Below are 26,774 nucleotides of genomic sequence, written 5' to 3' on the forward strand. Positions count from 1 at the left end.
AAGTACATATTTTTTAATTAAAAAAAGAAAATGTAAACCATGTGAAGCCAGTTGGTGAAAAAGGCTTCATTATATTTTAGCACTCTTAACTCTTATTAAAAAATTTTTAAACAGATTTTTGTGGTTGAATCGCTTACAATTTCTGATGTGTAACATTCTAACGTGTTTCATCAAATTTTAAAAGTAGTGTAAGCAGTGCTGTCCACTGCTAAATTTTATTTTAATGTTAGAATACAGTGAGGTTTTTATTTTGCCATTAGTCCTGAGAGCTTATTAAATAACCAGTTTTAATCCTTTAAAAAACCATTGTCATTTTGAGGAACACATATTTCTTAGCTCTGTGCAATATAAGAAACTAAGACATCTTGGCAGTATCAAATGAAATGTTTTGCAAGTTAGAAAGTTCAGTAGCCACTTATAAACGTAATGAATAATTGTTATAGTCAGACTAATGCAGAAATACAGGTGTTGGGGGCAGGGTGGGTGGATGAGCAGACTTGGTCCACAAGTAGTAGTTTGCCAACCTCTGTCCTAAACACAAGTTCAAGAATATGGTTCTCTTGGATAGATTTTCTGCCAGATGAAAGTCAGAATAACATCCTTAGCTAATGAACTCCTAATATCCAAGGCAACTTTTATTTGATACAGGCTTTTAAGAAAAGCTTGTTTACCAACTCCTCATTAAAAATGCTCAGACTGGCTGGTCATGGTGGCTCATGTCTGTAATCCCACACTTTGGGAGGCTGAGACTGGCAGATCGCTTGACCCTAGGACTTCACGACCATCCAGGCGACATATCTAGACCCTGTCTCTGCAAAAAGTAAAATAATTAGCTGGGCATGATGGTGCACACCTGTAGTCGCAGCTACTCAAGAGGCTGAGGTGGGAGGATTGCATCACCCCAGGAGGTCGGGGCTGCAGTGAGCCCTTGATCCAACCACTACATTCCAGCCAGGGTGACAGAGTGAGACCTTGTCTCAAAATAAACAAAAAGATTAATGCAGTACATGTCCTTTTGGTGAATAAGTAAATATGTTTTGGTAACTTTAGCTTTGCGTTATGATCTAGTCTTCAGCAGATTGACTAAGGGCAGATAAAACAAGTTGATTTGGTTTTGTTGTTTGGCACTTACTGTCTGGTTTATGCCCCCAAGAACTCTGGCAGGCCAAGGTCAAGTATATCTGATCCCTGCTCTGGCTCTTCTCACGAAATGATTTAGTAGCTTTGGGCCAGCATTAATTTTTTAAAAACTCATTGACCTATTTGTACATGACAGGCATTTAATCTTTCCAATAATTACTCGTTAAATAGAAAAGCATCACTTCTTAGTTTAGACATTTGCAAATACAGCTGAGCAGAGCTGACAGATGAGGTGGGCATCTTCAGGTCATAGGTCACTTCTGGCCTCCTGTAACCTAGAAAATTGGGATGCCTCAGGTATCAGGTGTTCTTCCAAGCAGCTAGGGTTGGTCCCTGACCTCAGAAACCCTGAGAGCCCTCAGAAACCCTGAGAAATCCACCTGGGAATGGTGTATTTGTTTTGGATGAGATTACCTTTACTTTCCATTCTCCAACTCTTCTTGTGTTTTTGTTTGTGTTTTCTTTTATATCATCCTATATAAAAGAGAAATGTGGTATCATTTGCATTATCTTGTTATTTCTTTTCTTGTAATTTATATCTTAATGCTTATCTCTGGGGCTAGGTTTTAATCTCCCGAGGTAGGTGGCCTTAGGTTTCTTAGCAGAGATTCCTCCCCTGGGAAGTGAGGGTTATAAAAGAACCTGTGGTGTGGCCCTGTGGAGCCGCATGGGGTGGGTGCTCAGTACTCACTGATTTCTTCCCTGCAAAGTGACACCTGCAGCCTTTGGGGGTATCATGTCTCATAATTTTTGCATTCCCTGCAACACACACTTTACTGCTATGGCATCAATGATCATTTTAAAGATTTAAGGAATGACAAGATACAGTGCTTATTCTCCCCTATGATTTGCTTAGATTTTTATCTAAATAGTACTTATTGAAATAAGTACTTCAGTATCACGATACATCTTATGTGTTTGAGCTAGAAACAGACTAAAGTTTAAACACCTTTATGAGAATGCAAAGTTACTTCCTACCCCTTCTTAGGGCTTTTCATCCCTCTTTATGTTGCATTTCAGAAAGTGTCCTGTAGCTTACTATGAAGGAAAGACATTGGTTCCTGTCTTTGCTGGTGTGTGGACAATCTGTATTCCTTGCTCCGTGGGAATTGTGGGTTTATGTCTATTCTTGCATGTTTTGCCGCAAGGACCACAGTGACCTACGTGGTGGTCTCCCTGCTTTCATGGTTTCACTATGCTGGTCTGTCCTTCACTTAATTATAGAGTTTATCTGGGGGGGGTGGGGGGGAAAGCTTTTGGCCTATGTTGCTTCTTCCAAAATGGCATCCAAAACCTAAGCCTCTTTAAAATTGGAGTCCAACATGCTTCCCCCGTGCTACTTCCTTCTGGACTCCCTTTGCCACTTCCTTTGTGCTCCAGCCATGATGGGCTGCAAGTACGCCTTGCTGGTTCTTTTCTCTTTCTTTGCACAGGAGCCTCCCTCATTTTGAAGGGTCTTTTGCTACCCATCCATCCATCCATTTGGATTCTATAATAGAGTTCTTCATGTTTGCCAGAACTAGGCCATTGTGGGGGTATAATGGCAAGCAAGACAGATTCTTTTTTTTTTTTTTTCTGAGACGGAGTCTCGCTCTGTGGTCCAGGCTGGAGTGCAGTGGCGCGATCTCAGCTCACTGCAAGCTCCGCCTCCCGGGTTCACGCCATTCTCCTGCCTCAGCCTCCTGAGTAGCTGGGACTACAGGCGCCGCCACCACTCCCGACTAATTTTTTTTGTAGTTTTAGTCGAGACTGGGTTTAATCATGTTAGCCAGGACAGTCTTGATCTCCTGACCTCGTGATCCACCCGCCTCAGCCTCCCAAAGTGCTGGGATTACAGGCGTGAGCCACGGCGCCCGGCCAAGCAAGACAGATTCTATCCTTATATCATGAAAGTTCAATTCATTTCCCATGTGGTATACTACTTCTCACCATTCAGATTCATCTCGAATGTTATTTCTTCTTCGAGGTTTTTCCCACTGCACCCAAGATATTGGCCTGGCACTTTCCTCATCTCTATTACAGAATTTAACTTGTCATTCATCAACCGATATTTGTTGCCTACTAAGTGCAAGAATCTTTGCTAAAAACTGGGAATATTGCAGTGAACAAAACGAAAATTAAGTTTACAGCTTACATATAATGTGGTAATTATCCATCTTTTACCTTCATTAGACTGAGTTCATGTAGGACTTTATGTAATATCTTTATATCTTCCGTACCAGAAATGCCTGGAAATAATTTTCATGATATAAATTTTCTTTAAAGATATAACGGAAGTCTGAGGAACAGTTTTCAGAACTAAAATGAATTAAACTCTTTCTGTCTTACGTATGTTATGTAAACATATATATAAAATACAATTTTGAGTTTTTTGCCTAGGAAGTAGAAAAATGCTAAAATTTCTATTTTATTTACAAGCAGATTAAAATGTCCGAGAAAGAGAAGTAGACAGGGATTTTTATTGATTTTGCTCAAATGCTCACCTAGACAATGTCAATATTTGTATTTTACCCCCCGTTATAGTAGAATGGTAATTGATTCTCTACTTAAGCAGCTTTTTAGGATTAATTTTGAAGCAAGAGATTCAGATTAATTAAGGGAGAATTTCACTTGCAGCATTTAGGAATTATTTTAACCATCAAACTTGGTGTGGCAAGAAACTGAGTTGCTTAAGGAGGCCAGACATAACATTCTAAAGGTAGTAGGGTCTTGATTGGGTTGCTTAGGCATTGAAAGGCTGTTTTAACTTGTCTTGAAGTCTCTCTTTCCTTGATGCCTTCTCTGTGGTAAGAACACTATGATACAGATGGAATGACGGGAAGTGGTTTTCCTTTCTTTCAGTTGGTGAGTTTGTAAGTGATGCCCTTCTCGTTCCTGACAAGTGCAAATTCTTACACCAGGAGAGGATGGATGTTTGCGAAACTCATCTTCACTGGCACACCGTCGCCAAAGAGGTACCAGCCCATAAATTCTTTCTTATTGCAAAGTGAAGATTTCCTGGGGACATACCTAATAGCATTTTAGAGATATTTTGAGGCAACAGCTATATTAATAAGTTATTTAAGGAAAAAACCCAATGCTACTATCCGTAAACCAGATTTTAGTTTTTAGAGTGGTTTTAGGTTCACAGCAACACCGAATGGAAAGTAAGAGTTCCCGTGCACCCCCTGTCCCCACACATGCACAGCCTCCCCATCCGTGAATATTTTTAAAAAGTCAAAAATAGGGCCAGTTGAACTAGATTCATTATGTGCCTGTGTCGTGTTTCGCAACTTAAAAATAAAAGTGGTCTGTGCCATGCCTTATAACTTAAAAATATAATCTTCAATAGTCACAACTTTTAAGGTTTACCCTTCAGATTATTTTTATTCACCTGTTTTTTCTTTTGTCATATATAATATTTAAATAATTTAACCTTTTCCCTTGTTATCTATTAGTGAATACAGTGGTAGAACAGTGAAGTAGCTTGTTTGTACCAGCCTGAAAGCTCCAGGTAGAATTCAGTTTCTAAGTTATCCTGTCCAATTTTATATACATAAGGCCACCCATACCGTCTTGAGTTGTCCACAGGGTGAGTCTGACTGAGCACTTGGTTAACCTCTGCTTTTGGCTAAGCCAATGAAAGATACAAGATACTTAGCATGAAAAGGCCACTGTGTAGTGTGACCACCTTCACAGCTAGCTGTATCCCTTTGATAGTTTTTCTGATCATTTCTTATAGTTTATTTGTGGTAAGATCAGTCTACTAGAATTAGGCACCTTTATCAAGCTCCCTAGGGCTTCACTTGAGTTGATTTTGATCCCCTGTCCCTCCCCGGCACATGTGTGGAGACATTTTTGGTTATCACAACTTGAGGGAGTGGTGTTACTGGCATCTGATAGTGTCCAGAGGCCAAAGATTCTGCTAAACATCCTACAGCCAACAGGATAACCACCCTCCACCCCCAAGAATTATCCAGTCCAAAACATCAGTAGTGCTGGGGCTGAGAAATCTGATCTAGCTTAGCTTAACCATTGTATCATAGCTTTATAGCTGTTAGGCAGGAAATACCACTGAAGATTTAGCATTATTTGTTGCCTCTTATAAAATAATATATTTGGATCCACTGTAGAATAAAATTTTAATTATATAAAAATGTGTTTTGGAGGTTTAAGAGCTTGCTGAGTTTAAGAAAACAAACCAAATAAGTTGAAGTCCAGCTACCTATTTGATAACCTCATTTTTTATTCCTTCTGTGTTTTCATAAGAAAAATCCTTTGTCTCTAAGAAACAAAAATGACTCCCGTAAGCTCAAAATACAGTCTGTAGTATTTTCATTGTTTACCTTTATGTATTGAATTATTAATCCTTCATTTATCACTAGTGGATACTCTCAGAGCTTTATGCTAATCTAGATTTGTGCAAATTTAGCAAATCCCAAAAAAGCAAAAAGACATTCAAGGAGAAATCTCTAATGACTGTTAAGTTCTGATGCATAGTGGCTGCAGGGGATAATTTCTTCTCTTCCCAGGATTGTTTTAGAGTTACAAAGTGAACCAAGAGAGTCAGAATTTCTAGGATAAGGCAGGTCCATGTGAGAGAAACTTCCATCTGTAAGGGAGGTAGGAGTGAGCTGGGGATCTACCTGGAACGCCCACGATTTCTGGATACACAAATTAAGCTAGAAAGCATTAATTCTCTGGTATCTATTCACCAGTGGAGCCTTCTACATCTTATTTCTCAATTAGTTTTCATTCCAGTTGTTCGTATAAACCTCTATTACATAACATCGTGGTCTTATTAAATAAATAATAATCTTAAGAAAAAAAAGAGTACCAAAGTGTAACCCATGCTAAAAAAAAATCCTGTTGTGAATTCACTCAAAAAGCAAATGATCTTTTCCTTTGTGAAATTGGTTCCTAATATATTGGGTCTGCCTGTTGATTATTTTATGTGGAGTTTTCTTACAATGAAACACATCTACTCTACCACTCACTGTTTTCTCCCCACACTTTGTAGACGTGCAGTGAGAAGAGCACCAACTTGCATGACTACGGCATGTTGCTGCCCTGTGGAATTGATAAGTTCCGAGGGGTAGAGTTTGTGTGTTGCCCACTGGCTGAGGAAAGTGACAATGTGGATTCTGCTGACGCGGAGGAGGATGACTCGGATGTCTGGTGGGGCGGAGCAGACACAGACTATGCAGACGGGAGGTAAGGTGGTCTTTGTGTTCAGCCTCAGAGATGCTGAAACATCTTGCATAGAGTATTTGTATCCTGTAAGTGAATCTGTTTATCACTAAAAAGGTCTCTGCCCACTCCCATCAAAGTCTGCTGTTATGCAAAAAATCTTAACTATGACTTTTTATGGCATCCTGTTGAATTAATAATGATGTCAGTCACCCATCATAGAGTTCATTTTAACTGTTTAATATTAAACTTGGGATCAAAATCCCACTGGTAGCTATCATAGGTTACTGGTGGTTCTAACAGGGAGTTGAAATAATAATGGCATTCTGTTTTGGTCATTAATTTTTAAATATTTTTTAAATGCTATCTGGGATTGTCAGTCATTAGTTCAAGGTGAATTTTTGTTAAGAAAGGTTTGGTTTCAGATTTTGGGGGTTTTGTGTGTGGATGTGTAAGGTTTTTTGTTTTTTGTTTGTTTGTTTTTTGTTTTTTTGCTTTTTATCATCTTTTCCTTCATAGTGGAAGTCAAAGGCATTAATAAATGCTTGATGCTTATTAATTTTTTTTAACTACCTTTGATTTCATGATTGTAAAGAAATCTGTTTCACCTCTTTTTCTTAGGGAGCTTAATCCCATTACTTCTCACCTGATTCCCATTCTTTTTTTTTTGAGACGGAGTCTTGCTCTGTTGCCCAGGCTGGAGTGCAGTGGCACAATCTCAGCTCACTGCAAGCTCCACCTCCCAGGTTCACGCCATTCTCCTGCCTCAGCCTCCCGAGTAGCTGGGACGCCATTCTCCTGCCTCAGCCTCCCGAGTAGCTGGGACTACAGGCACCCACCACCTTTCCCGGCTAATTTTTTTATTTTTAGTGGAGACGGGGTTTCACCGTGGTAGCCAGGATGGTCTTGATCTCCTGACCTTGTGATCCGCCTGCCTCGGCCTCCCAAAGTGCTGGGATTATAGGCGTAAGCCACCGCGCCCGGCCCTCATTCTTAATTGAAGGCAAACATCTATATTCAAATCATAAAATTGTAAAATGAGAATCTTTGGGTTGGAAATGCCATCTGGTTCAGGCATTGATTTCATGCTGTCTCATCCCCTGAGGTGGGATGATTGTATCACTTCTCTTTTTTCTTCAGTATTCTCTCAGATGTTCCCTAGAGCTACAGATTTCCAAACAGGACATTCAATAGGAGTTGTAAGTTTATAATCACCAAACTACAGGATGCTTGTTTTTTTCTTTTAATTTCCGGTGTAATGTGCTACTAGGGCCCGCATAGAGTTTATTATCTATATCAGCTAGAACACTGGGACCACAGTCATAAACTGAAGGACCCAGGCAAACTGGGTCATATGGTTACCCCACCTATTACAGTCTTCCGTGATGATGTCACTGTCCAGGTTGATATCCAGTTGACATGCTAACCAGCTCCTTCCTAGTTACCTTCGTTTATGTTCCATTTCAGTACCTGAACACAGTCATGCTTTAGATTCTCAAATTGCTCGGAAATATTGTACCTATAAGGTTTCTAGCTCTGATATTCCCCTCTGACCATGATCTTCCCTCATAATCACCTCCCCAGTTCAGGCTTTTAGTCCATTATCCTCTTTTTCCCTGCCTGCATTTCTAATCAGGATGGAATCAATGGGTAACCATTCTTACCTATTCCGTTGAACATCCTTGACTTGGCTGATACCCTTCACATTTTCTAAACATATTTTTGTCAATTCTCTGTAGCTAGAAAAAATTAATTTCTTTCTTTAGTTGCTTCTGGGATTTCTAAAGTATCAAGTCATGTAACCTTACCACTTAATTCCATTTCTTATTCATGCTGTAACATCAGCTGGGATCTTAATGTTACTAGATGCCCCTAATTATCTGTGTCTTGATGACCTATCATCTTCCCCATAGCAGTTGATCCAGGCCAACTTCATTCTCCTTGGTTCCCAGCCTAACTCTCTCTCATGCTCTACAGATAACCCCTCCACAGTCATCCATTGTGAATTTCTGCAACATGGTGCCTGACATTTGGTAGGTGCCCAGTACATGTTTGTTGAATAAACCAATGAATTTTCTCCTGTCCCTCAGCATCCCTTGTACCTTCTTCTATCCCTTTGTTTCCTGTCTTCCCTCTTACGATTATGTTCTGCTGGACTCTCAATCATCTCTTCTTTTCTTGCATTTTCGGTCTCTCTCTCCCCCACACCCCCAGGCTTCATCCACTCTCCTCCCAGGTAATTATTTCCTATGCACTACTATCTTTCTACTATGTGTTTTTAATCCTGTTTGCAGTTGGTAGGAAATATTTGATGGTTTATTCTACCCGTAGAAAAGTCCAAATTCCCTTGCACGGCATCCAGAAGTCTCTTATGTGGCTTCAGCCTGCATTGTCAACCTTGTACATGCATGTCACTGTCTCCTGGCGCCCTAAAACCATTGACCTTTTCTTTCTCTAGGCTTTCGTTCCCACCATTCTGCCCCATCTGAAATATTTTTCCTTTTTCGTCAGTGGGGTTAATGTATGATAAAGATACTTGTCAACTCTGAAGTGCCACATCTTATGACCTGTCAAAATCCTATATATTTATAAATGTTCACCTGAAAGGATGCGTTCTTTACAAGTGCCTTGCTCTGCTATGCAATCCTTGCTTTACCTTTTCTTACAAGACTATAACGTATCTTCCAGTGAATTGTAGTCCTATCTTTTTTTATGTGTTAGAATCCAAACTATAATTTATGTGTCTGGTATGTCTTGCACATAGGTCCTTAATAAATATTAGACAAAGTGAATTGTATATTTAAAATTTTTTTTCATAGCTTTTGGTAAGGACTTTGTGTTCCATAATTGGATGGTATAGCAAGCTTGTCCAACTCATGGCCCAGGATGATTTTGAATGCAGACCAACACAAATTCATAAACTTTCTTAAAACATTATGAAATTTTTTTGCCTTTTTTTCTATAGTCCCTGTTATAGAGGCTCCCATCTTTTAGAAAGAACTGTCCAATACAAATGTAATGTGAGCCACTTTCTTTTTTCTTTTCTTTTCTTTCTTTCTTTCTTTTTCTTTTTTTTTTTTTTGAGATGGAGTCTCACTCTGTCACCCAGGCTGGAGTGCAGTGGCGTGATCTCAGCTCACTGCAACCTCCACCTCCCGGGTTCATGTGATTCTCCTGCCTCAGCCTCGGCCTCCTAAGTAGCTGGGATTAAAGGTGTGCGCCAGCGTGCCCGGCTAATTTTTTTTTTTTTTTTTTTTTTTGGTAATTTTTGTAGAGATGGGGTTTCACCATGTTGGCCAGGCTGATCTCAAACTCCTGACCTCCTCATCCATCCATCTTAGCCTCCCAAAGTGCTGGGATTACAGGCTTGAGCCACCACACCCGGCTCTATATTCTAATAGACAATTTAAAAATAGTAAAAAGAAACAGGTGAATTTAATTTTAGCAACATTTTATTTAATCCAATATATCTGAAAAACCATGTGACCAATATGAAAAATTTAATAAGATAGCTCACGTTCTTTTTTTTTGTTTCTTTCTTTCATAAGAAGTCTTAACACTTCTTTTAACATTTAACAGCGGCCGGGCGCGGTGGCTCACGCCTGTAATCCCAGCACTTTGGGAGGCCGAGATGGGCGGATCACAAGGTCAGGAGATTGAGACCATCCTGGCTAACACGGTGAAACCCCGTCTCTACTAAAAATACAAAAAATTAGCCGGGCGTGGTGGCGACGCCTGTAGTCCCAGCTACTCGGGAGGCTGAGGCAGGAGAATGGCATGAACCCAGGAGGCAGAGCTTGCAGTGAGCCAAGATCGCGCCACTGCACTCCAGCCTGGGCAACAGAGCGAGACTCCGTCTCAAAAAAAACAAAACAAAACAAACAAACAAAAACATTTAACAGCACATCTCAATTCAAACTAGCCACATACTGTGTTTGATAGTTACATGTGGCTAGTGACTACTATATTTGGACAGTGTAGTTCCTGGATGACTTGAAATTTCTTATCACTCTTTATTTTTCCATTAAGACAAATGGTGTATATATAATGTAGTAATGTTTTCTAAGGTTGAGCCACTGAATTTTTATTATTATTTTTAACTATTCTTGTTTTTAAAATTTTAAAAAATTGGTTTGGATTCAATATAATTAGGATATGAGATCACTTGCAACGTTTTATTTTTTTAACTTCTTTTCCTGTAGCCCTGGCAGGCAGACAGGGCTTCTTCCTCATGTGGGCAAAACCAGAAAGGTATTGCATCACTGATCCACACACAAGCTGGGCTCCTGCCAACTGGCAACCTAGGAACCAGCCCTCCTTTTGACACTTGAAATGTAAAATCGGAATAGAAGTTTAACATACCTGACTTAAAACATCTTCAGGGGATGCTATGTGACAATTCTTGAAGAAGGAGAAACAAGCTACCATTTTCCTGGAAATGGTATTTGATTCACAGTATTTTGTTGTTTGGTAGTTAATGAGACTTCTTTTGATAGAAGGTGAATGTTTTTCTATTGCTAATGAGGCATTTAGAGAAACATTCCTAGTGGGATGAGCTCTGTTTTATGACCTCATTGAAAAAGAGGTATGAAAAAGAGGTAAATCTTTAACATAGGCAAAACAAGTAGTGTTTCAGAAATTTATGTGTAAATTACCAACTATGTATTTCTCCAGTGTTGTAATGGTCATGTTCTCAGATCACCTCAAAATACCTGTTTATGCAGTTTGTAATGTATAAATAATCCAGACTGTTACTAATATTATGTAGCATAATGTTAATAATAATAATTATGTACATAATGTTAATAATATGCAGACTCCAGCTGCCATGGGTAAGAATTTTTTCCATAGGAAAATTCATTTGGAAAACTAACTTGTAAGACTAGCCAGGTAGGCAGCCTAGCCCTGGAGGCAGAGCTGCCCCCCTCACCTGAAACTGCAGAATCTGATTGAACCCAGTGTTCCATGGGGGTTGCTGAATTCATAAAGCAAATGAAATGTTAGAAGACCCTCTAATTGTTGTAGAGTCACACTTTTCCTCTTGCAGAGGAGGTACTCATTTTTTTTTAGGAAACAGAATCTTTTAATTATTGATGTATTTTTTTAGGTTTAGGTTTCCACACAATAATGAGAGTGTGCTGAGAGCTAACCTGATGTATGTTTCTGGATAATTAGATGATTTTTTTTTTCCTATTTCCTTTGAACTTTTTTTTTTAATTTCGTATTATTTTATTTTATTTATTTATTTATTTATTTATTTTTATTATACTTTAAGTTCTAGGGTACATGTGCATAACGTGCAGGTTGCTTAAGATCTGGAGGAGTGATTCCTTTTGACTGCATCTTATCTTCTTTGAGACTGTGTAACTCAGAAGAGTTTTCTTTTTTTTCTTTTTCTTTTTCTTTTTTTAAGATGAAGTTTTTGCTCTTGTTGCCCAGGCTGGAGTACAGTGGCGCCATCTTGGCTCACTGCAACCTCTGCCTCCGGGGTTCACGCGATTCTCCTGACTTGGCTTCCCGAGTAATTGGGATTACAGGTGCTCACCACCATGCCCAGCTAATTTTTGTATTTTTAGTGGAGACAGGGTTTCACCCTGTTGGCCAGGTTAGTTAATGTTACTCTCTGGTTTTGGGGACAGTGATATGTTTTGGCTTTTTTCCCACCCTTGAATCATGGGGGCAAATCTTCCCCATGCTGTTCCTGTGAAGTGAATAAGTCTCACGAGATCTGATGGTTTTAAAAAGGGGAGTTCACCTGCACAAGTTCTCTCTCTTTGCCTGCTGCCATCCACGTAAGACATGACTTGCTCCCCCTTGCCTTTCACCATGATTGTGAGGCTTCCCCAGCCATGTGGAACTGTAAGTCCAATTAAACCTCTTTCTTTTGTAAATTGCCCAGTCTTGGGTATGCCTTTATCAGCAACGTGCAAATGAACTAATACAGCTCGGGGTGGCTTGTGTGGGTGTGTATGGCCGTGCATGCAGGTATGCGTGCATTGGAATACACAATTCTGTATGGAACCCAGTCTAAACTTCATCAGTTCTGGCGATTGCTGGAGTGTCACATATGGCAAGACATCACCTTGCCCCCTCACTACACCAGAAAACCAGGCCAGCACCATTGACTATCTAGATACAGTGGGCCCTTTATATTATTATTATTTTATATTTTTAGATTATTTGGCAAGCAATTTACAGAACTAAGAATAAAGGAATAGTGCGAAATAACTATTAGCAATTTTAATAAGAGTTAACATAGTACATATTTTAATTTTACAAAGAATTTAAATATGGTGAACCCACATTTTTATTCTGTGTTTTCCCAGTTTTGAAGGTATGGATTTCTGAAATGAGCATTATCCTTTGGAATGCAGCTAGCTGCTAATCACCTGCCGTGCACGAACCTGAAATATATCCATCTTACAAATCCTGTTTCTACATTTCAAATACATCTCTATTAGGTTCATCATATTTCTTGGTCTTTTTTTAATAGTTGCAGTTTCATTTAATTATTGTAAAAATTTGAGATATTTAAAACATTGACAGCTCATAATTTTATTGATGAGAGAATATAGCCATCTTCCCTCAGGAATAAAATGTTTTCAAGTTTGGATTTGTAAACAGCTATTAAAATGATCTAGCCAGTCTTTTTTTTCCCCCCTTTTTTTCTACATTATCTCTTCTAATCATCTTAGAGAGATTCCTGCCTTGGGCATATGTCTACTTCCTAATGGTATCAAATAAATGTGTTGCACAGACATAAAATTTGTTGCATAAGCATCGTAAAAAAGGAAGGAATACTGTCACATCATTTTAGCGATGATGGTTAATGTTTTTGTCACATAATATTGAGTGATGATATCCTTCCTGTTGAATGACTAAGTGGATGAGAATACCATATTTTCTTTTTATTCTTAGAAATACATTGCTCAGCCAGGCGCGGTAGCTCACGCCTGTAATCCCAGCACTTTGGGAGGCCGAGACGGGCAGATCACTTGAGGTCGGGAGTTTGAGACCAGCCTGACCAACTTGGAGAAAGCCTGTCTCTACTAAAAATACAAAATTAGCTAGGCGTGGTGGCACATGCCTGTAATCCCAGCTACTCAGGAGGCTGAGGCAGGAGAATCCCTTGAACCTGGGGGAGAGGTTGCAGTGAGCCAAGATTGCACCATCGCACTCCAGCCTGGGCAATAAGAACGAAGCTCCACCTCAAAAAAAAAAAAAAAAAGAAAAGAAATACATTGCTCACTTGTCAGTTCTTGAGCTTGAGAAAATTTGTCTAGGATATCATGTGAAGGCTCATAGCCTAAGGTTTTACTTATGTGATCAATTTCATTCTTCTTCTGGTTTATCTAATTGGCAAAATGTCTCCTTCTGTCAGTTTTTCCTATTTGCCAATATGTGGAAAATGATTTTTGACTCTATTCAGTGGGTCTCCAGACTTCTTTTTATCGTGCTTTTTAAAGAGACGGGACCTCACTCTGTTGCCCAGACTTGAGCGCAGTGGCTGTTCACTGGTGTGATTATGGTGCATTACAGCTGCAAACTCCTAGGCTCAGGTGATCCTCATGCCTCAGCGTCCCAAGTGGCTGGGACTATTCAGACTTTTTTTGAAACCATCTTGAAAGATGATGTAATACTTTGGGAACACAGCAATAAAAATGTGGTAATTTCCCTATTGCATCACCTTTCTAGGCAATTCTATCATTCTTTCATAATCATATTACTTGGTCTTCTTTAGCACAGTTTTTAAATAGTTGATGGCTAGTGATGAAATAATTCTTGGGATGATAAATATTTTGTAACTAGGAACAAAATGTAGGAACAACATCGAGATTCATAATGTATCTCAGACTCATGGTTAAGTACAAGCTAGAATGAGTTTTATTCAATTAAAATTTTCTGTGTCTCTATGAATGGATAAAAGTAGGAAATATCAAGCCCCACAAGTAGTTAGAAGTGCTCAGAAACTTAAAAGGTAAAATTGTGTCCACAGGACCCTAATGGTGTTCTAAAGGTTAACAGACTATCCTACTTACCAAGAGTTTACATTTATTCTGAGGCCTGTACAACCTGATATAGAAAAATACTTGACATAATTTTCTATAAGTTAGGTAGGTAGGTGCTCGACAAGTATTTGAGTTGAATCACATTGGCATTCACAAACACATACACCTACGTAGTCACGTTAACTTAAGGTTAATATATGTCACCAAAACTAACTGGTCTTTAAAAAAGAAAAACAGCCAGGCGTGGTGGCTCACGCCTGTAATCCCAGCACTTTGGGAGGCCGAGGCTGGTAGATCTCTTGATGTCAGGAGTTCAAGACCATTCTGGCCAACATGGAGAAACCCCCTCTCTACCAAAAATAGAAAATAGCCAGACATGGTGGTGTGCGCCCGTAATCCCAGCTACTGGGGAGACTGCCAGAGAATCGCTTGAACCCAGGAGGTGGAGGTTGCAATGAGCTGAGATCGCATCACTGCACTCCAACCTGGGCGACAGAGCAAGACTCTGTCTCCAAAAAAAAAAAAAGGAAAGAAAAACTAAGGACTATCATTCTAGACGTGCAGTAATTAAGTAGAATTGCATTAGGAGTCTAATAACATAATGTGATAGGCCCCATGTTTCATTATTTCCATGGGCAGAAGAGGGATGGCTACATTATAAATAAAGGAAAATTGTAACAATAAGAAAGAAAAGGTGAAGTATGAAATATTTCCAACTCAAAAATAAACTGTATCTGAGCATACAGAGGTACAAAATGTCACCTTTTTCCTCCTATATAATGAAGGGCGCTAAACTTCTTGAACGTTTGATATGTTTCAGATACTATATTAAAGTGATTTTTTTTTTTTTAAGAGACAAGTTCTTGCCTGTCACACATGCTGGAGTGCAGTATTGTGATCATAGATCAGTGAACCTTGAACTCCTGGACTCAAGTGATCCTCCTGCCTCAGCCTCCCAAATGGCTAAGACTATAAGCATTTGCCACCTTGCCTGCTGAATTTATTTTTATTTATTTATTTATTTATTTTTGTAGAGACAGGGGTCTTGCTATGTTGCCCAGGCTGTTTGCAAACTCCCAGCCTCAAATGATCCTCCTGCCTGGGCCTCCCAAAGTGTTGGGATTACAGCCATGAGCCACCACACCAGAATAACAATCATCAATGCAGTCATCATAAAAGACTTGCTCAGGCTCAATTTTTAGGTGGCACAGTGCTACATCTAGTCAAAAGCCAATTTAATTATGGTCATTGTGCTCTGGGAACTTTTCTCAGAAAATAATAACCAGATGGTATTATAGATGGTGCATTTCACGAATACATGATTTGTAGTTAGTGAAAACTTGTCATTCAATCATGTAATAAATTATGCACATACTGTCTTCCACTTAGCTAGTGATGTTGAAACATTCATAGCCTTACCTGATGAGCTCAGGCTGTCATGAGAATTTATGTCTGTTCGTAGGTCAGTACTTTGTCTTTAAAATTAGATGAGAGAGAAAGAGAGGCTCTATTTGACTATATATCTTTTTATTTGTATCTCTGGAGTTCAAAATTTTTGAATATACAATCTTTTAGCTGCCTTTTTGCATTGCATTTTAAAAAATGATATTAAATGCTCAAGGGGAAAAAAACCTAACAACTTTAGAGGACCGCGAAGTGAATCATACAAAAGATAAATTAAAGCTTTAAATCTTTGCCAGTGGATGAGTCAAGTAAGAGTGGATTTAATGAAATGGCTCATGGCTTTGAGGAGCAGCTGTCATAATGCTGGGTTGGCAGCTTCCAGGACTGTGTGAGGCTTTCTGACTGTTACGTTGAAATAGGAGAACTCATTTGAGAACGACGAATAGGCGAATAGCAGAAGCTTGCATTTTCTCTTGAGGGAACTGGCTGCCAGTTTTGAGGTCTTACTAGAAATGCTCGATTCCTGTATTGGATAAACTTGGACCACATGTATGTCAAGAAGAAAAGCAAAACACTTTTATAGCCTTAAGCGGATTACAAATGTGTGGCCAAACCAGTGGGGTTTGTTTTTGTTTCCAAGCAGGTAATGGCTGGAAGAGGAGATGCCTCTGCAGTGCAGGGCTTGAGTTGCTGCCATCTGAGCTACATCTGGCAATGAGACTGTGCTTACTGAGACCTAATGGCATAGGCTGCCCCGGTAACAGGATATTGCTGAATGAGAAATACTGTATGATTCATTTGTAAGAGTTATTTGGAGGGTTGGATTATTCAGTGCTAAGGATTCTAAGCTACTGATGCATGAACTCTTTTCTTCCCCCCCAGTATCTTTTAATTAAACTGTACAAATTCCCTGGCTTACAAAATAGTAGGAAAAGAGGAACAAAATACAGATTCTTAGGATTTTAACTGGTTTCTGGCAGTAGTACCCCAAAACATTAATTTCTTGTTGAAAACAACGTCTGGATATTTGTATCTTCAGTGTAAAACCCCTAATTTAGATAGGACTCTCCATTGTGACATGGAAAAGTAACCCTTTAATTAGTTAGTTAATTTTACTGTGGCCTCAAAATCTACATATTAGCATATCAAGCCAAAAACTGTTGACTTTCCTTGGAAGCCGTGTGGTTTAAACTAGTACCAATAACTTACCACAAGGAACTCAGCAAAATTATAAGTCCATGTTTGTTTTGGAAGGAAGGCAATTATTAAGAAAATAATTTAGAGATGTTCAAAACTGTTTCCTTTGAGTAGAGGTTGAAAAATCTGTCCCAAGTGGGAGCTAACTAGCTTCCTTTTTTGCCTTCCTTGTTTACAAAGTAACACTTTTAGTTTACAAAGTAACATTTGCAGTATCCCTAGTGTTTAAATGTAAAGTTGCAGGTGGTGGACTAATGCCACTTAGCCGAAGCCATGATCGCATGAATTTTTAATACGTATTTTTGTATGGAGTGAGATTCTGGGAGAACAATCTTCATTAGCTTAAACTCTAGAATGTACTACTTATTTGTTTGTTTGTTTATTTATTTATTTATTTTGAGACAGAGTCTCGCTCTGTCACCGGGGCTGTAGTGCAATGGTGTGATCTCGGCTCACCACAGCCTCCCCTCCCAGGTTCAAGCGATTCTCCTGCCTTAGCCTCCCAAGCAGCTGGGATTACAGGTGCCAACCAGCATGCCCGGCTAATTTTTGTATTTTTAGTAGAGATGAGGTTTTACCATGTTGGTCAGGCTGGTCTCGAACTCCTGACCTCAAGTGATCCACTGGCCTCAACCTCCCAAAGTACTGGGATTACAGGCATGAGCCACCACGCCCAGCCAAGAATGTACAATATTTTTAAAGAAATGTGATTTATTACTATAAAATACACGTTGAGCATCCCTAATCCAAAGTCTGAAATGCCCTAAAATCCAAAATGTTTTCAGCACTGACATGACAACAGACACAGAAAATTATGTGACCTTATGTGTTCAACGTATACAGACTTCCTTTCTGTAACAAAAATTATATAAAATGTTGTATAAAATTGCCTTCAGACTGTGTGTATAAGGTATTTGTGAACCATAAATGAATTTTTTGTTTAGACTTGGGTCCCATCTCCAGCATGTCTCATGTATATGAAAATATCCCAAAATTTGAAAAAAGTCTGAAACCTGAAACACTTCTGGTTCCAGGCGGTTTGGATAAGGGTTACTCAATCTATAATTATAGTAGCTCAAATTGATTTTGTAAAGCATTCAAGTTATTATTTATAGTATTTTAATTTGTATTCTTTTAATATAGAAATTTGTTTTATATATTTATATAAATACATTTTTTGCAGTTGAGCAAATTTAAAAACTTAAGTGATTCCTTCAGATCTACATTTTATTTTCTATTCGTTATCAATGTAATAAGTAAAGGACACACAGATCATCTGATTGTGTTATCAGACATTTGAAGGTGCAACTGATGGATGTTCACTGTTGTACTTTGTTTTGTCATGTAAATTGTTTTAAAGAGAAGTGGATGTTGAGCGTATAGTAGGCCTCATGTGCTTGTGGATTGGCGCATTGTTTTAGGAATGTGTAATTCTGGAAAAGATATGCCAAGGGTATTCAAAAGTATAGTTCGGTATTAGAAAATTATTTGAAAATAGGCCGGGCGCGGTGGCTCAAGCCTGTAATCCCAGCACTTTGGGAGGCCGAGACGGGCGGATCACGAGGTCAGGAGATGGAGACCATCCTGGCTAACACGGTGAAACCCCATCTCTAATACAAAAAAGTAGCCGGGCGAAGTGGAGGGCGCCTGTAGTCCCAGCTACTCAGGAGGCTGAGGCAGGAGAATGGCGTAAACCCGGGAGGCGGAGCTTGCAGTGAGCTGAGATCCGGCCACTGCACTCCAGCCCGGGCGACAGAGCAAGACTCCGTCTCAAAAAAAAAAAAAAATTGTTTGAAAATAATCTTTATAGCATAGCACCATTCTATTTAGATCAACAGTAATTCAAGCAGTTTACATAATTTGCTATTGTAAGTATCTCCGTAGCATATAACCGAAGTTTTCTTTTACATTTGAGATCACTGTTTGCTGTTGGTCGAATTTGGTCTTCCAAGATTTTCTGCTTAGCGTCCTAATTGCCAGCCTATGTGAAGAGCTGTTACTTATTGTCAAACCAGGCAGTAAGGGTTTGCTTTTATCTTTTTATCAATTCTTTCAATGCTAGTAGTCATGAGATGAATGTAGTTGGATACTAAAATGTTAATACGTGTTAGCTAACAAACTGGAAAAGAGATGAATGACATCATGAAGGAAAGGGCAGTATTGCACTTACGGTGATTTCATGATGATAGAACTAACCTGCCTAAAAAGACATTGGGTGGAAACAGAAACCAAGTGTAATAGATGCATCCAAGTAGTCAAGGAAAGAAAAGACTTGTAAGTTAATAAGATGATCTTTGCTTCAAAAATATCTTCAGAGGTTTAAAATGTGCTTTACCCTCATATATAATCTTTTTGAGCCTATTTCTTTACCTCATACGTGGGGAAAATTGCAATAATCTGTATCACGGTATTTGCTTCCAAAACGACTAATCGATGTGAATGCCTGTCAAGCTGGTAAAGTTTACAGTGGACTTGTTTTTAATGCGTAGATTGGAATTGTTGGGGGAGCAGGCCAGCGGCATGGGGTGTTTTTTGTTTTGTTTGTTTAAGACTGTCGCCCAGACTAGAGTGCAGTGGCACAATCTCGGCTCACTGCAACCTCTGTCTCCTGGGTTTGAGCAATTCTTTTACCTCAGCCTCCCAAGTAGCTGGGATTACAGGTGCCTGCCACCACGCGCAGCTAGTTTTTACATTTTTAGTAGAGACAGGCTATCACCATGTTGGCCAGACTGGTCTCGAACTCCTGACCTCAGGTGATCTGCCTGCCTCGGCCTCCCAAAGTGCTGGGATTATAGGCATGAGACACCGCACCCGACCAGGGTGATTTTTTTTCTTAGCCAAATCACTTCTTTACCCATCATCTCATACTGTTGAACACAGAGACTGTCCTTGGGGCTCAATGACTAATCTCCCACCTCTGGTCTGATAATCATGGCTATTATAACATGTTCCCTTTTTAATTCGTTACTTTAAAATTATTGTAGGGCTCGTAATCATAATCAATAATAATACATAATGGCTTCTTAAGCACTATCTAGCCTAGATGAGGTTGAGAACATTATTAAAATTAGTTTTGGTAGTAATCAAGTAGTGATCATTCTTATTTTATGAATTTAAATATGTAGGATTTTTTTTATTTTAGGGAAGCAAAAAGGACTAGAAAGTACGATTTCTCATGATTAGAAAACTGCTATAAAAATGAAGGTAGAATTGATTTGCGCTCTTTTGGAAATAGAAATTTAAATAGGTATTCAAATAGCAAAGTCGTTTTACTTTAAAACTTCTATACTTTTTAGGACCTTCAATTTTACATTTAAATTATATTTTCAAAATGGTTTTAGAAGAAATATTGTATCTTAAACTCTAACTACTAATAAGTAAGGGAAGATATATCAAAGATTTGATCTTTTATCTCCCAGAATATTCTATTCATTTGTTTCCCATTGTTTATTATTTGAATGGTAATGGTTAGCCTCAAGTGGTTTGCAAGATAATTGTATAGCTACTATTATTGGAAAACTGGAGCCAAGGACTCATACATATATTAGAAGTGGTAATGAAGCACTTTGGTTTTATGAAAATATGTTTACAAGGTAGTCACAGGATAGCAATATTGCATTTAATGTAATAAAATGATGGTGGAACTAACTGCAGTGGAACAGGATGCTGAGACCAGAATTACAGCATCTCTAAGTGCCTCCTCTAGTTATGGTCCAACCTCAGATATAACTCATTGGTGTTGAAACACGCCTAGCAACATTTAAGCATAGACTGTTCATTAAAAGGTAGCTTTTAAAAAAATTTTATTTTTAAAAATCGACGTCTAATAACTGTACACATTTGCAGGGTACACAGTGATCAGATCAGACCAATTAGCATATTCATCTCAGACATGTATCATTTCTTTGTGTGGGGAACATTCAATATCCTGCTTCTAGCTGTTTGAGATTATGTCATATATTACTGTTAACTGTAGTCATACTACAGTGCCGCAGAGCACTAGAACTTACTCCTCTTATCTAGCTGTAATTTGGTATCCTTTAACAAATCTTTCTCTATCCTGGGTTTCCCCCTACCCTTCCCAGCCTCCATCATCCTCTGTTCTACTTTTTACTTCTATGAAATCAACATTTTCTAGCTTCTGCATATGAGAGAGCATGTGGTGTTTAACTTTCTGTTTTTGGCTTATTTCACTTAACAGATGTCCTCCAGTTCCATCCATGTTGCTTCAAATGACAGGATTTTATTCTTTTGTATGGCTTAATCGTATTTCATTAAACGTGCGCACCACACACACACAACACACACACACACACACACACATACACACCACATTTTCTTCATCCGTTAGTCTCTTTGGACACCTAGGTTATTCCATACTTTGGCTATTGTGAATAGTGCTGCAGTAAATATGGGAGTGCAGATACCTCTTTTAATATACTGATTTCCCTTCCTTTAGATAAATGTCCAATAGTGGGATTGCTGGATCATATGGTAGCTCTATTTTTAGTTTTTTGAGGAACCTCCATACTGTCCTCAAATGGTTGTACTAGAACAGAGCTTTTCTACGTTCCTTCCATTCTGGAATCTTCTTACTCAACGTGCTTATTAGGAACTTGGCTATGTATGTCCTATCTGTCTGTCGCAAATACTGTGTCTAGGACATCTGCAGTCTTTGGCTATGACCATGACTCCTAAAGTGCATGATGCTTTTGCTGTCATCAGTATTAGTTGACAGACAAGTAAGATAGTACTTATCCTCATAACCCCTTTACCTGCCCAGCAGAATACCAGTACAGACAGACCCAGATATCTCTGGACTCAAGAATCCAGACGTTTATAGGACGGGACTTTTTCTATAAATCACCTTAAGATTAGTAAGTTCTTAGAATTGATTACCTTTGCCATTTCTCAGAAGCCCTTTGTCTAATGTAACTTGTGTGTTGCTGTCATTTGAAGCCTGTCTTTCCTACACATTCTTTACTCAGGCTTTAGGAGATCCCCCCTACCCCAACCTTTGTTGTTTTGACTATCCTGTCTTGGCTGTTGTATTGTTTTGAAATTTAATCCATTAAATTCCTGACCCTGGTTATCTCTTTTCAATTATTATAGTAGTTTTCTTTCTGGCTCGCTCTTCCTGATTGCTATAATCCATGCCCTTAACTTTAAATACCAGTTGTAAGCAGCCTAGGCCAAGGTTTATTTCTCTAGCCCAGACTCTACCTAGTTGTTTCATAGGCATATGAATCCTAACATGTCCAAATGAGAGTTCTTCATTCCCCTGCTACCCACTCCTCAGTGTGGTTCTCAAAGCCATTCTATCTCAGTAATGATCCTACGCCCCCTCTTAGAGATTATTGCTAAGAACCTAGAACTCATCATTGTCGCTTCTGCACATCCTGTCAGTTCTGAGTTTATCCATCTCTCTCCGCCTTTTCCAGTACAGTCCTAGTGTAAACTCCCATTGTTTCTTGCTGGAGTTATCTCAGTATCCTGCTAATCTCTGCTGTCGTTATCTCTCCCCGACACACTTGCCGCTTTCTTCTCCCACACTAAGCCATTCTCTGTACAGCAGCCAGGATGTAGAGTGTTTATTCACATAAAGCAGATCCTGGAACCCCCCAATTTAAGTTGCGTTCGTGGCTTTCCAATACGCTTAAAAACAAGTGCACAGAGAGGAAACAACGAAGCCTTATTTAGATATGCTGAGGAGAATGATAACGGGTAACAACTAACAAGCACGTAGTTTGTGTCTGTGTCAGGCCCTCGTTTGACCTCCTACATTCTTTGTAGGTATTAGCGCATTTGACCCAGCTCCTCCCTACCTCTCCAGTATCACCCCCTGCCTCTCTTTCCCCTGACTCTCCCCTGCTCAGTGTCACACAAGTCAATGCTCCCAGCTTTCCAATCCCAAGACTGACAGATCTCATTGTCTATAATGGATCTTCCAAGGTCCCACCTTCAGCCTCAGTTTTGTTGCCATCTTCCCAGAATGAATTCCCTTGATCATTCTGTTTTCTGGAGACAAGGTCCTGCTCTGTCACCTAGGCTGGAGTGCAGTGGCATGATCATGGCTCACTGTAGCCTCGACCTCCCTGGCTCTAGAGATCCTCCTGAGTAGCTGCGACTACAGGCCACACCTGGCTAATTTTTTTTTTTTTTTTTTTAATTTTTAGTATAGACGAGGTCTCACTTTGTTTTGTTGCCCAGGCTTGTCTCAAACTCCAGAGCTCAAGCAGTCCTCCCACCTCAGTCTCCCAAAGTGTTGGAATTATAGGCATGAGCCACCATGCCTGGCCCTGAACATTCTTTTCTGAAGAAAACACCCCTTCTTCATTATTCTCAATCTTAGCGGCCTATTTACTTCCATTCTGAAACGAATCACATTTTAGTGTTTTATTGGTTCATTGTCATTCTCTCCCCCATAGAATGTAAGCTCTCTGAGAACAGGGAGCTTATATTTTTCCCTCTTGGAACCTCGGATCCAGCAGAATGCCAGACACTTAGAAGCCACTAGCATTTGTTGAGTGAATAGCTTTTCATACACAATTTCAAAACTTGTTCCTGATTAGTATCTCTAATCAATAATAGATTTATCACATCTAATCAATAGTAGATTTCTTTTATTGATTACAGAGACTAATCAGGAACAATGTTTTAAAATTCTCACATAGATCTCTGGATTGGAAAGCAGTCTCGAATTATGCTTGTAGGGAGAGAGGGGAAGGAAGGAGGAGGAATGGTGTAATTAGACTTTGGAAGGCTAGATTTTGTTTCTGCTTAAATAATAGTATCACAATGGGACATATTATCCATGCAGAAAGTGAGTGGGCATCTGGGCTATTATCTGTGGTCTTTCGGGAATGGCAGCTCTTTAGTTTAAAAAACAACAAAAAAAGTGCTGCGCTATTTATTTAATGGAAATAGAAAAGCAGTGCCTGTGTATTCGTGGCTCAGATTTTTTGTTCTTTTTTGTTCTTTGATTTCAGCTGTCTACTGTATGCCTCTCCAGCAGGGTCTTACAGAATCTCAAGTCTACCATGATCAAAGCCGAACCCATTAGCTCCATTTCTTAATTCCTGCCGTATCCTCTGTTACCATTAGTAACTATTCTCCAACTCAAAGCATCAGATTCCTCCTCTTACTCACTCCCTTCATCCCCAGAGTTACCAGTTCTGTGCTGTTGTTTTAACCAAGGCTTCACAAGCACCTCCTTCACATCCCACCTGTCACTCACTCCTCCACCTGTCTGTCCTCCATGCTTCTGCCAGCTCATGCTTGTTGTAATACAACTAACCTTGCCACTCTTCTGCTTTAAGCTTTTCTACTAGGCTCTGCATCACTAGTAGATAATGGTCCAAACTCCTCAGCCTGTGAAACAAAGCCCTTCATAAAAGAGCAGAACTGCAGCTACAGTCAGCTCCCTTCCCACAGTCCACCCCCTCCTCCACCACACTGAGAATTGGCAATTCCTGTAGCACTCTTTATATTAGTCCATTTTCACACTGCTGTAAAGAAATAACCGAGACTGGGTAATTTATAAAGGAAAGAGGTTTAATTGACTCACAGTTCTGCATGGCTAAGGAGGCCTCAGGAAACTTACAATCATGGCAGAAGGGGAAGCAAACACATCCTTCTTCACAAGGCGGCAGGAGAGAGAGGAGTGAGGAGCAGAGTGGGAAGAGCCCCTTATAAAACCATCAGATCTCCTGAGAACTCCCTCACTGTCACGAGAACAGCATGGGGAAACCACTCCCATGATCCAGTTATGTCCCACCAGGTCTCTCTCTAGACACATGGGGATTATGAGGATTACAATTCAAGATGAGATTTGAGTAGGGACACAGCCAAACCATCTCTCTCTTCATCTGTTACAGGTGTAATTCCCTATTTCTGCAGTGTCTTTTTTGCTGCCTTTGTAGATTTCTATTCATCATTTCCCAGTTTACCTGTTAGCTCTTCAACAGATTATTCTTTACTCTGTCCCTCCCAAACTCCACCAATGAACATTCTTTGTTCATCCCATTATTGTTAATATGCACATCACTGAAAACACTGTTTTATGCTTGTTTACATCCCATCGCTGCAGGGCTCTGAGCCTGTGGTCAGCAACTGGGAACTTTCTAGGCATAGCGCCCAGTAACGGATAGCTTTTTTTCTAAAATAATAAACCCCAAGAAAAACATTACATTTGAAAAACAAATAATATTTTTATTTATACCATTTTCAAAACCTAATAGCAATAAAAGAAAAAATTTTGTCATAAATATACATTTAAGCTGTAGTTAAAAACAGCAAATAGGCACAGTATTTAGCTCTTATCACATGCTGTTCTAAGTGTATTATTTACATCATTGGCTGTTCACAGCATCCTCTGAGGTGGTTAATGTTTCCATCCCATGTTAAAGATGAGGAAACCAAGTCACAGCAGGCTAAGTGACTTGTTCATAGTCACATCAGCGCTTGCAGGTGGCAGCACTGAGAATGAAACCCACATGGCTGAGCTCTGGAAAGTCACCATTAATCACCACACTAGACCTTCTCTCTAGGATCTACATAACCAGAACATTCAGTTAACTGGAGTACATTTAAGTGTAGTCTTTCCTTGAGAAAGGAAAATAATTCACAAATTTCATAGCCTCATCATCCCTTGTACATTCGTGGCATTGTACTAGGAGTGTCTATTTGATATTTAACCCTACACGTTTCTCTGATGCCAACCAACCACAGATACTTTAAAAAAAGATACTTAATACTTACCAAGGCAAGAAAGTGGGCTTGTTGGAAGAGGAAAAATGTTAGCTCACTAATGGAAAATTCAGCTAAAAGTCTTACCTCTCCAGAACATGCTTTTCCTAAAGTTCTGGCTAGCCCAAGAAGCTCCATCACCTTTACCTTTATAATACAATTTAAAGTACTTTTCTATTTACTTCAAGCCCTCAGAGCCCAGAGGCAAGGAAGGCCTTGGGCTGTAGACCTTGTAGCCTGAGCCATATGGCTTCTTCTCCTGGACAGATACGTGGCATATTCTGCCATTGAGGATCAGCGGTGCAGATGTGTCTGTTTTCTCCAAGGAGTGGGGCTCCACTTACAAGTCTGGGGCAGGACAAGGTATTGCTGCATTTTGGGGAGTGTGCTAGAAGGAGGAGCAGAGTTTGTTGTTTTTGCTTCCTGATATGGACTGGCTGTGTCTTCATTCAAATATCAACTTGAATTGTGTCTCCCAGAATTCCCACATGCTGTGGGAGGGACCCAAGGGAAGGTCATTGAATCATGGCGGCTGATCTTTTCTGTGCTGTTCTGGTGATAATGAAAAAGTCTCACAAGATCTCATGGGTTTATCAGGGGTTTCTGCTTTTGCTTATTCCTCATTTTTCTCTTGCTGCCACCATATAAGAAGTGCCTTTCACCTGCCACCATGATTCTGAGGCCTCCCCAGCCATGTGGAACTGTGATTCCGATTACACCTCTTTTTCTCCCCAGTCTTGGGTATGTCTTCATCAGCAGCGTGAAAACAGACTGATATACTTCCTTAACAGAACCACTTATTTTTTCACAAAAAAGAGGGGGAGAAGCCCAGAAGCATGGGCTTCTCTTTTTTCTAAGGAATAGGTCTTCACAAAGTGCCCCGAAAGAAAAAGACCAGGCTTTTCTATTGCTTTGTGGCTTTCCGAGAGTGCTTTGTAGCCATTTTGGACACAAACCACCTGTAGCTGTATATTAGTTCTCATGTGTATGGACACAGTGGAAGGGGATGCCAGGCACACAGTTCTTGCTGCATTGACACCTTTTCAGGGCATTGTCTCTTACTGCCTTCTGCAGAAACTGCAACAGCCCAGCCAACTACCAGCCCCA

General features: G+C 39.6%; 1 protein-coding gene across 6 annotated transcripts in view; it reads left to right on the top strand.

Moving 5' to 3' along the window:
* The window catches only part of APP (amyloid beta precursor protein), a 286,842-nt gene that overhangs the window by 114,031 nt on the left and 146,037 nt on the right, over positions 1-26,774 (top strand). For all 6 annotated transcript variants that reach the window (XM_010383436.2, XM_010383438.2, XM_010383440.2 and 3 more), the window contains exons 4-5: positions 3,982-4,094; positions 6,140-6,333. In XM_010383436.2, coding sequence (XP_010381738.1) covers positions 3,982-4,094; positions 6,140-6,333 — 307 coding nt within the window. The remainder of the gene's footprint in view (positions 1-3,981; positions 4,095-6,139; positions 6,334-26,774) is intronic.

The sequence above is a fragment of the Rhinopithecus roxellana genome, chromosome 13, assembly GCF_007565055.1.
Source record: "Rhinopithecus roxellana isolate Shanxi Qingling chromosome 13, ASM756505v1, whole genome shotgun sequence".
Lineage (NCBI taxonomy): Eukaryota > Metazoa > Chordata > Mammalia > Primates > Cercopithecidae > Rhinopithecus > Rhinopithecus roxellana.